Here is an 11035-nt window from a genome sequence, read left to right as displayed (position 1 = left end):
TTGTCATCGCATAAACGCGATCGCGCAAATGTTGTGCTTGCCCCAAGGACCCTGGGCATTTGGCCCAGAGGACGTTCCCAAAAAAGGTCGATTTATGGGATTTTTGTCCGTCTCCGGAATTTGGGAACGACCCTCCAGAGGCCCAATTTGTGTCCGGACAGGCTCAAAAATCGATTTTTTCGCTGCTGCGCCCGCAATCAGAACCATTTTGAGAACACCTATCATCGAAAAAAAGCTGCTGGTAGCACTATATAACTACAAATGAATGTATAATGCGAATGTAAAATGCGACAATCTATGTAATACTATCTAAATTTCGCTTTGAAGACATTTTCATCGCCTTTTTATGCTTCCTACTCCGTCAAACAGTGTTCTGTAAGATGAGATATATTGCGCGTGAGCCTCAAAACCCGTTGGAGTGACAGACAAAGGGTTATGATAGAGGAGAGTGAATGGAAGGAAAGGTGTTAGCTGATCGACAGTAGCCCAATTCATAATGTGTAAAATTTCATTAGATTGTGTTGTTATTTTGACGGATTCTCTTGAACTAAGGATTTATAAAGGGCAAAATGAAATGCCACACCGTGGCTTGAAACACCAACCTGACGCAAGACGAAAGGCGGAAAATACTTACACATTTTACCTATACGCTAGCCTTTGGATTATATTTTTTTGGTCGTCATCCGAATATATGTCCGGCTTGTGGATCGACCTCGGCTAGTCTCGGCCTCCCATCCGGTTACCCAATATGGGTAACTTACGATGGGTTACCCATATTGGGTAACCGATCCGAAAGAGGATGGGAGGCCGAGACTAGACCTCGGCGGTCCTGCAACTTGTCCGTATTTCTGGAACGACATTTTGCTCAAAATCAGTCGTTATTTTTGTCCCGTTTTGAAACGTCCTCTGAGCCAAATGCCCAGGGTCCTTTAATGCCCCCCGCGAGCTATAATGCCGGGGCGGCAAACGCTGATGGTCACACTAATGTCACCATCACTGATCTGTGTGGAGACATCTCAAAAGAGAGGAAGGACCTATGTAGACATATATAACACAGCTTGACATATTCTGGACACTAAAATATATCGTATTTCTCAAGGATCTTCAACAAGCAGTATTAATGTCTTTGTTATTTCACGATGTCACACTGCCATCACGTTGTGGTAATCGCCCCACGGCAACACAGCCACTGCGTTAAGCTCCAGGGAGGGGTTGTTTTCTCGGTAAGCTCCAGTGGGTGCCCCCTGGTTGGTACAGTCACGGGATTCAGACTAAACAAGGGCACTGGCAACTCTACGCGTCTCCTCTCCCCTTGAATCAGTATCCAGCACATAACAATAATATTCCCGTTCTTTTTTCTATGTCTACCTCTGAGGGTACCTCTACCAGCACATTGTCTGTAACAGGTTTAAATCACGATGGTGCCATTGCTGCCTCACCTTCAACAATTACATATACCAGCACCACCCCTGATGTAGGCTTTGTGGTAGAACACGCCATCAACAACGGCTCAAATGACTCTACAAGCGATAAAGGAGTCACAGCATCCAAGATTTACGCAGATGCTGCTTTGGCAACGAAAGTGGATGCCGACTCCAATGAGCCGAGGTGTGTGGCTTCTACCATTGCTCTTTCTTCCTTCACCGTGACAAGACTTCATATAGACCCCCGAAAGCGCCCCAAACCAATTGCGCGGATAATACAACCGAAAATCTTTCCACCCTTCGGTCACAAATCGCATTAGAAATGAATGACGAGTTCATCGAGTGCAACGTCGATGTTTTCTTCAAGCATTACCTTCCATTTGAGCCTTCAGAAGCAGCTGTTGAAGAATGTGTCCTGAGACTTCTCCGCAAGGATCATGCATCTAATGGCGACGCTGGTGAATGTTTCCGTCCCAAACAGGCACCTAGAACGCCTAGACGATGCGCACGAATTAAGCCACTTCATAAACTTGACTACAACACAGGCCACCCCGTATTGTCGGAAGTTGTGCTGACGGTTGGGTACCCGGATACTCCTGGTCTTCGATTCACCGACTACATGAAACGGCCTGGTAGCCACGGCTCTGTGGAAAAGACAGTATATGCTCCCTTAAAGACTATTGCTGATGCCATTGGGAGCTATAGCGAGACATGTGACGGCAGGGCTCGCAACAATTTCCAGTATCTCCATTGTCCGCAGACAGTCATTTCATCGGATATAGGGAACTCTAAAAGCAGGATAGATGCCTGCTTTTCCAATGGAGGAAGTGATTTACACACCAAGTATATTGCTGTACCTATTGAACAGAACGTCTCCGCCGCCAACAGGGATTCAGTAAGTATGATGCAACGCTTTTACACATGCTTTATGCCGACCTTTCCTTTAAGAACAACCGTCGGGTAGTATCAGCAAATATTCAAATCATGAACGATGACGTGCGGCGAATGTTCACCTATGGGGTACGTAGAAACAGACTCTGCAAAACGGAATATTTCTCACTTTTATTGCTTTCAGATGACGTTTGAAGGCGATAAGGCAACGCTGTGGTATCACTGTCGCTCTCATTCTGCTGTCTCGAGACAATTTAACTTTGTCGAGGTACGCTTGTGTGGTTCTTTTGAATCGGCCAACATTACTGATTTAATAATCACTCTAGAATCCCAGATTACTCGTCAAGGTCTTCCTATCATTTCTATTTGCAACAGATGAGGAACTCGGCTACGATCCCAATGTCACTCCGGTCGAATGCAAGAAGCGTCAGTACACTTTCAAAATCCCCAGTTCTGATGGGAAATCGGCCAAGTTCTACCGCACTGTCAAGGTACTTTCTGAATATCGCTCGAACAAGATTTCTGGTCGTTTGGCGCGTGTATGGTTGGTCAACCGGGTTGATTCTGAAGGCAACAAGATTGGCCCGCCATGCGTCTTGAAAGACGTCTGGCTTGGCGTAAATGCTCTCACTGAAAAAGAGATCCAGACGGCCATCTTTGCAGATATCGAAAAATACTGTCACCCCGATAAGCCAGATTACAACCTTGCATCGGATCCTCCTGAAGACTCTCCTCAGGCTGCTCTCAATGCTATCAAGATGCGAAATGCCGAGCTCGTTAAGTCTGGCGATTACAAGCAGTATTTCCTCGAAATTGAAAGTGATCATGCTGGTAAACCATCCAAAGATGTTTTGGAGGGATGTACTCCCGTCACAGGCTTGTTTCAGAACGCCGATGCAAATAGGATTGCATCTTTGAACGAAAATTCCATTCGACCGGTGGGATCGACAGGTTTGTCAAAGACTCGTCAGCCTTCCATTAGAACATATACCCCCCGTAAACAGTATCGCGTCATCTTCAAAGAAGTCTGCCAACCCGTGGGTGATCTCCCGACTTTGGGGAAGGTGCTTGATGTGATCCAACAAACTCTTATTCGTAAGCTCCAACCTCGATTAAATTTCTACATTTACTCATGTATACTTTGTAGCTCTTTCGCTCCTGTACTGTGCTGGCTGGGTACACAGAGATATAAGCTCGGGGAACATTCTTGCCCATGAAGTAGGCTCCGCCTTGCGGGCTAAACTTTCAGACCTTGAATATGCCAAGAAGTTTCCACTACCTGAAGATTATGAAGGCAATGTTGATCCCAAAATGGTATTTTATTATTTTGCTCTTCTATTGGCCTTACTGTTTCAACCAAATTTCAGGGTACTCTTTTCTTTATGCCTGTCGAGATAATGCAAAACTGCTATCTTTATACTAAGGCGAGAAACCACAACAAAGTAATATCGCTAGTTGGGAACTTGAAGGAGGCAATGCTCAGGCATCATACCCAGTACGATCAGACTACGAACGGCAAACCGACTGCTACCCCGGTAGTCTATAACTTCCAACATGATTTAGAGTCGCTTTGGTGGGTCTTAGTGTGGTCTCTAACTGCACGTGTCGACCACCAACCTTCCAGGACGTGGGCCAACTATATTTTTCAACATGACGCCGTACTTACTACTGCGAGGCTAAATTTTCTTCGGCCCTATCGTGGGGATCCTGACGAAAACGTGCAAGATCTGCAACGTATCATGCTCCCTTCAATCTCAGTTCTAAGCTACCTTGTGGACGCGCTCAGAGACGCTATGGATATCGATTATTCAAAGCGTGAAAGCGGTAATATGCTCAGAGACCCTTTGTCCTATGCTATCATTGTAAACCTCTTTCATTTCGCTTTCCAAACACTCCAGAATTCTTTGGACTACTTGAAAGGCACTCCTCTTCTACCGAGCATCCACGGTGATGGCCCTAACTCTGTCCAACCCGTTGACGCCACTACCGCCCCAGGGGCTCCATCAGTGTCTGTTGCTCCTTCTCTTATTCCCAGTCGAAAGAGACCGAATCCAAATATTGGTCAGACCGCACCCTCAGAATCTTTTCAACCAGGCCCGGCTGATGAAGATGTCGAAGCTACTTTCGAACGGCAAAGAACTAAGCGCATCAAAACGCACGATGATCCTGACGCAGGCGGCGGCTCAAATGCCTGAGGCAATCCAACGCCAGGAAATTCGACGACAGGGCGCCGATCCAAGTCGGGCACTCGGTCGAAAACTGGGAGGTCGTAGTTCATCTCGATGCAGATAGATAACGCCCTCGATATCTCTTTTGATATCTCGTGGTTTTACAGGCCGTACTTCTACAGTGTTCATATATCATAATACCTTATACTATTTGGTAGCTAGCATGTTAATCAATAAATTCATTGACGATGGCACCACTTTTTTCTCAGCGGTTATAAGCCAAAGCATTTCTATGTCTAAACCTCAGGGCTCATAGTGATTCAGACGACGGTGCATGCGAATTTCTCTCCTCGAACAAAGACGCAATCAATCTTTCTCCGCATGTATTGGCATGAAAGCAGAGCCGGCGACTTAGGAGGACAATGGAAATCCCAAGGCCAGGACCATTTTGATGGAAGCATTCAAACGCCAAATATGAATTCAAAGCTTTTGATTATTTCCATCTCACCGACTTAAGTTGAGGACCCCCGGGCTACTGGGCCAGGAAAGGGTTCTCCAAAGCGTGGTCTTCATGGGGATATAACTTTAGTGTTAAGTACCTGCACAACTCTTAGATAAAAGTTCAATGAAGTTTTAACGTGAAGAGCGATAACTTTCTATTCCACTTAACATGGTTTCGTTTGTCCTAAACCATCATTGCATTTTTCTCAAAAGAATTGAACAGTCCTCGGTTCATTGTCTCTTCGCTATTTTTAGATCTAAACGATCGGAAGCAAGCCGGGAAGTTGCCGGGAAGACAATGAACATACCGTGAGAATATGTTACAGTTGTAGACCTAAAATGAAAATATACACATACAGGCGGACTTTGAACTGAGTCATTTCGGCTATGTTTCTATTTTGAGCTCATTGTGAACAGCGAGGTGCTGTCCTCCGTTCCTCATAAAAATTGGTACATACGCTCTAATATATACTATCTGCATGAAAGTAAAAATTTTTTACAGAAAACGAATGCGAAATGGGTAGTACGAATGAATGTCCAAACCGACTTCCCATCACCTCCCATCATAGACATCAATCTGAGTTACTAAGCGGCATGGCATTTCTATAAGCGATCGTATGGTCGGCACGATTCGGAGTTATAATTTTTGCTGGTAAGCGAACACCAATTCGAGTGAATGTCCAATCCGAACAACTGATCACCTATAGTAGGCCTATCGATATGAAAGTAGCTATAACACCGTCACAGACCAGGTGAATGCGTTGAAATGGCGCTGCCAAGTCTGTACATCTCCTCTACCTTTATAACAAACCTATGTTCTGATACTACTCCTACATCAGGATCCAGCACAATAGCGCCCCCACGTTAACTCTTCTCTCCATGTCTACCTCCAACGGTGACTGTAGCAACGCCATGCCCGCAACCAGTTCAGATCACGATAGCGTCATTGCTGCCACACCTGCCTCATTTGCAGATGCCAGCACTATTTGCAAAACCCCTGATGCAGGATCTGCGGAAGAACCTAGCACCCACAATGGTTCAGTTGCCTCCACAAGCGCTGAAGGGGCAACAGCATCCGAGACTAACGCAAATGGTACTTTGGCAACAACAGCTGATACCAATTCCAATAACCCACCAGCTGATGCCAACTCCAATAAGCCGAGGTGTGTAACTTAAACGATTACTGGTTCATCCTTGAGCATGACGAGAAATCTCAAAGACCCTCAGAAACACCCCGAGCCAATCGCACGGATGGAAAAACTGAGAAACTCACCAGTCTTCGATCACAGATTGCCTTAGAAATGAATAACGAATTCGTCGAGTGCAGCGTCGAGGTTTTCTTGAAGCATTACCTTCCATTCGAGCCTTCTGAAGTAGCTGTCGAAGAATGTATCTTGAGACTTCTTGGAAAGGATCCTGCTCCCACCAACGATGCTATTGAAGGCTGCCCCAGTGTCCAACAGGCCGCAGAACCACTCAGACGATCCGCACGCTTAAAGACGCTTCACAAACCTGTCTATAACGAAGAAGAGCCGATATTGTCGGAAATCATACTGGAGGAAACCACTGCGAGTCTTCGATTCACCGACTATATGGAACGCCCTAGTAAACAAGAGGCAGTGGAGAAGACGTTATTTGCCCCCTTGAAGTCTATCGCTGATGCCGTCGGAGGCTACAGCGAGACCTGTGACGGGAGGACTCGCAACAGTTTTCAGTATCTGAATTGCCAGGATACAATCATTTCGTCGGACATAAGGGGCTCAAACAATAAGATAGATGCCTGCTTTTCAAATGGAGGGAGTGACCTACACACCAAGTATATTGTTGTACCTATTGAGCAAAAGATCTCCGGTGCCAACAGAGATTCAGTAAGTGTCATGCAACCTTTTGCACATGCTTTTAGCCAATTTTTTCTTCAAGAACAACCGTCAGGTAGTATCGGCAAATGTTCAAATTATGAACGATGACGTGCGGCGTATGTTCACCTATGGGGTATATAAGAACTGACTCTGAAAAATGGAAAGAATTTGACCTCCATTGACCTTAGATGACCTTTGAAGGCGATGAGGCAACACTTTGGTATCACTGTCGCTCCCATTCTGCTATTTCGAAACAATTCAGCTTTGTCGAGGTATGCTCGTGTGCTTCTTTTCAATTGATGAATATTACTGATCTAATAATCTCTAGAATCCGAAATTACTTGTCAAGGTGTTCCTATCATTTCTATTTGCAACAGACGAAGAACTCGGCTACAATCCCGACGTCACTCTGGTCGAAGGCAAGAAGCGTCAGTACACTTTCAAAATCCCCAGTTCTGATGGGAAATCGGCCAAGTTCTACCGCACTGTCAAAGTTCTCTCTGAATATCGCTCGAACAACATTTCTGGTCGTATGGCTCGTGTATGGTTGGTGGATCAGGTTGATTCTGAAGGCAACAAGATTGGCCCGCAGTGCATCTTGAAAGACGTCTGGCTTGCCGTAAATGCTCTCACTGAAAAGGAGATCCAGACGGCCATCTTTGCAGATATCGAAAAATACTGTCATCCCGATAAGCCAGATTACAACCTGGCATCGGATCCTCCTGAAGACTCTCCTCAGGCTGCTCTCAATGCTATCAAGATGCGAAATGCCGAGCTCGTTAAATCTGGCGAGTACAAGCAGTATTTCCTCGAAATTGAAAGTGATCATGCTGGCAAGCCATCCAAAGATGTTTTGGAGGGATGTACTCCCGTCACAGGCTTGTTTCAGAACGCCGATGCAAATAGGATTGCATCTTTGAACGAAAATTCCATTCGACCGGTGGGATCGACAGGTTTGTCAAAGACTCGTCAGCCTTCCATTAGAACATATACCCCCCGTAAACAGTATCGCGTCATCTTCAAAGAAGTCTGCCAACCCGTGGGTGATCTCCCGACTTTGGGGAAGGTGCTTGATGTGATCCAACAAACTCTTATTCGTAAGCTCCAACCTCGATTAAATTTCTACATTTACTCATGTATACTTTGTAGCTCTTTCGCTCCTGTACTGTGCTGGCTGGGTACACAGAGATATAAGCTCGGGGAACATTCTTGCCCATGAAGTAGGCTCCGTCTTGCGGGCTAAACTTTCAGACCTTGAATATGCCAAGAAGTTTCCGCTACCTGAAGATCATGAAGGCAACGTTGATCCCAAAACGGTATTTTATTATTTTGCTCTTCTATTGGCCTTACTGTCTCAACAAAATTCCAGGGTACTCCTTTCTTTATGCCTGTTGAGATAATGCGAAACTCCTATCTTCATACTAAGGCGAGAAACCACAACAAAGTAATATCGCTCGTTGGGAACTTGAAGGAGGCAATTCTCAGGCATCATACCCAGGACAATCAGACTACGAACGGCAAACCGACTGCTACCCCGGTAGTCTATAACTTCCAACATGATTTAGAGTCGCTTTGGTGGGTCTTAGTGTGGTCTCTAACTGCACGTGTCGACCACCAACCTTCCAGGATGTGGGCCAACGATATTTTTCAACATGACGACGTACTTACTTCTGCGAGGCTAAATTTTCTGCGGCCCTATCGTGGGGATCCTGACGAACACGTGGAAGATCTGCAACGTATCATGCTCCCTTCAATCTCAGTTCTAAGCTACCTTGTGGACGCGCTCAGAGACGCTATGGATATCGATTATTCAAAGCGTGAAAGCGGTAATATGCTCAGAGACCCTTTGTCCTATGCTATCATTGTAAACCTCTTTCATTTCGCTTTCCAAACACTCCAGAATTCTTTGGACTACTTGAAATCCATTCCTCTTCTACCGAGCGCCCCCGTTGATGGCCCTAACTCTGTCCAACCCGTTGACGTCACTACTGCCCCAGGGGCTCCGTCAGTGTCTGTTGCTCCTTCTCTTATCCCCAGTCGAAAGAGACCCAATCCAAATACTGGTCAGACAGCACCCTCAGAATCTTTTCAACCGGGCCCGGTCGACGAAGACGTAGAAGCTACCCTGGAACGGCAAAGATCTAAGCGCATCAAGACGCAGGATGATCCTAACGCAGGCGGCGGTTCAAATGCTGGAGGCAATGCAGCACCGGGAAATTCGACGACAGGGCGCCGATCCAAGTCGGGCACTCGGTCGAAAACTGGGAGGTCGTAGTTCATCTCGATGCAGATAGATAACACCCTCAATCTCTCTTTTGATATCGCCACTTTGTATCATTTTATGCGCTATATCCATTTCCTGCAATAAAGTTTGCTTCACATCAAGTTGACCCTGCACAACATGCTCATCAACACCTCCCTTTGCAGGCATCTCAATTAATCTCAGTTTTTTCTTGAACTTTTCCCAATGTGCAATGGCATGGTTGGCAATTGACTTTGAAGTTGAGTTATTTGAGTACCCTCAGCGCTTAATCTGCCTAAGGGTTGTATCTACGGTATCCACATTTAGTCCGATAAATCTAAAATTATCCACCCTCAATTACTCATTAGTACCTGATGCATCTGTAAGCTTTGGGCAACTCTCACCGCAGCTTCAACCTTCTCCTATCAATTCGACGTAACTGTTGATGGGTGAGTAAGCCTTTTTGATTTGATTGAGCGTGAGGGCCCGGGGTCGGACGTCGAGGTCTGCATCTCGGAGCGCCATGCAAAGGGTACTGTAACAGACTGTAACAGCCACGAAACTGCGAGTTGCATACGGATGACAGGAAACGTTGTGACGAACATAAAATGCTCTTCTGCGCATGCGGAATCTATGGTCGATGTTTAGTTTCCATTTCAAGTGTTGCTTGTTTGTTTGTTTTATCAAGATCATGCAATTCGCAGTCGTATGGCCTACGTGCTTATCGAGCAATTCAACCGACAGGGAAGCTTGTTGAGAACGGAACCATATATGAATTTGTCATCGCATAAACGCGATCGCGCAAATGTTGTGCTTGCCTCACACTCCGCGAGCTATAAAATACATCTGGCTTAAGCCAATTTAAACCCCATCTTCATCAGCCCCTACCTCCAAGCAAACCAAGCAATATCATCAACGTTAAAACCTACGACCATGACCACTCTCATCACAGGCGGAACTGGCAGGACTGGACTGGGCCTCGCAAAGCTTCTGCACGCCGCGAACTACCCAGTGCTCATCGCGACACGCACAGGGGTCGCCCCCGCGCCATTCAAAGCCGTCAAATTCGACTGGAACGACGCATCGACGCACGAAGCCGCGTTCGACACCGCTGATCCCCCGGTCGACCAGGTGTACATCGTCGGCCCGCCTGCGAGCACCGATGTCGCGTTGCACACCAAGTTCGTCGAGCTTGCAATATCGAAAGGTGTGAAGCGCTTCGCGCTGATGTCGGCCACTGTCGTTGGGCCAGATGCGAACTCGCCGTTCCCGGCTGGTGTCGTGCATCAGCAGTTGATTGATGCTGGTGTCGACTTTGTGGTAGTGAGGCCTACTTGGTTCATTCGTAAGCAACACATCGTTTCTCTCTCCTATAGTGACAAATTTTAATCATGTATATTCATTGCCTCCCGCTTTGAACCTGTAGAGAATTTTGATAACTTGGGCATCACGAATTTCAGCACTATATTCTCAGCGGCGCAAGATGGGAAAGTACCTTTCGTCTCGACAGAGGATATCTCCCAAGTGGTATTCGAGGGTTTAACAGCGGAGAAAAGTCCAAACGACAGTATCTTCGTCGTGGGTCCCGAGCTCCTCACCTACGAAGATGTGAGTTTCTTGCACTTGTCAGCAATCTACTGGTGCTAATCATATCATCCCTCTGAAAACAGGCTGCAAAAATCATATCTTCTGTGCTGGGCCGAACGATCACTTACAAACGCAACACTATCGAAGAACAAGCGGCCTTGTACACCCAAGTCGGGGCTCCAGCCGATTATGCCAAATTATTGGCAGCCTTGGACGCAGATGTGGCTACAGGGACTGAAGAGGCTGTGTTTAATGATGCGGAGGCCGCTGCAAAAGGCCGCCTCTTTGTCGGGAAGCACACACTGCTTGAATTCTTTAAGGAAGGGAAGAATGTGCAAGCCAAGTAACGAGTGGATGTGAAGT

At 46.4% G+C, this 11035-nt stretch overlaps 3 protein-coding genes across 3 annotated transcripts; all 3 read left to right on the top strand.

Moving 5' to 3' along the window:
* Positions 1-1360: 1360 nt before the first annotated feature.
* On the top strand, positions 1361-4510 carry JR316_0001357 (uncharacterized protein; the record flags this gene model as incomplete). The annotated part of the gene is made up of 7 exons (XM_047887166.1): positions 1361-1608; positions 1665-2319; positions 2373-2444; positions 2500-2583; positions 2642-3410; positions 3463-3629; positions 3683-4510. The coding sequence occupies 7 exons, from the start codon at positions 1361-1363 to the stop codon at positions 4508-4510; spliced, it is 2823 nt and encodes a 940-aa protein (XP_047754912.1).
* Positions 4511-5863: 1353 nt separating this feature from the next.
* On the top strand, positions 5864-9118 carry JR316_0001356 (uncharacterized protein; the record flags this gene model as incomplete). The annotated part of the gene is made up of 7 exons (XM_047887165.1): positions 5864-6147; positions 6204-6852; positions 6905-6976; positions 7032-7115; positions 7172-7940; positions 7993-8159; positions 8213-9118. 7 exons carry the CDS (start codon positions 5864-5866, stop codon positions 9116-9118), a joined length of 2931 nt encoding a protein of 976 aa, XP_047754911.1.
* Positions 9119-10018: 900 nt separating this feature from the next.
* Positions 10019-11019, top strand: JR316_0001355 (Agroclavine dehydrogenase; the record flags this gene model as incomplete). Its single annotated transcript, XM_047887164.1, has 3 exons — positions 10019-10460; positions 10512-10693; positions 10756-11019. The coding sequence occupies 3 exons, from the start codon at positions 10019-10021 to the stop codon at positions 11017-11019; spliced, it is 888 nt and encodes a 295-aa protein (XP_047754910.1).
* Between the last annotated feature and the right edge of the window lie 16 nt (positions 11020-11035).

The sequence above is a fragment of the Psilocybe cubensis genome, chromosome 1, assembly GCF_017499595.1.
Source record: "Psilocybe cubensis strain MGC-MH-2018 chromosome 1, whole genome shotgun sequence".
Taxonomy (NCBI): Eukaryota; Fungi; Basidiomycota; class Agaricomycetes; order Agaricales; family Agrocybaceae; genus Psilocybe; species Psilocybe cubensis.
Note: the sequence above shows the minus strand (reverse complement) of the source record. Positions and strands in the feature narration are given on the sequence as shown.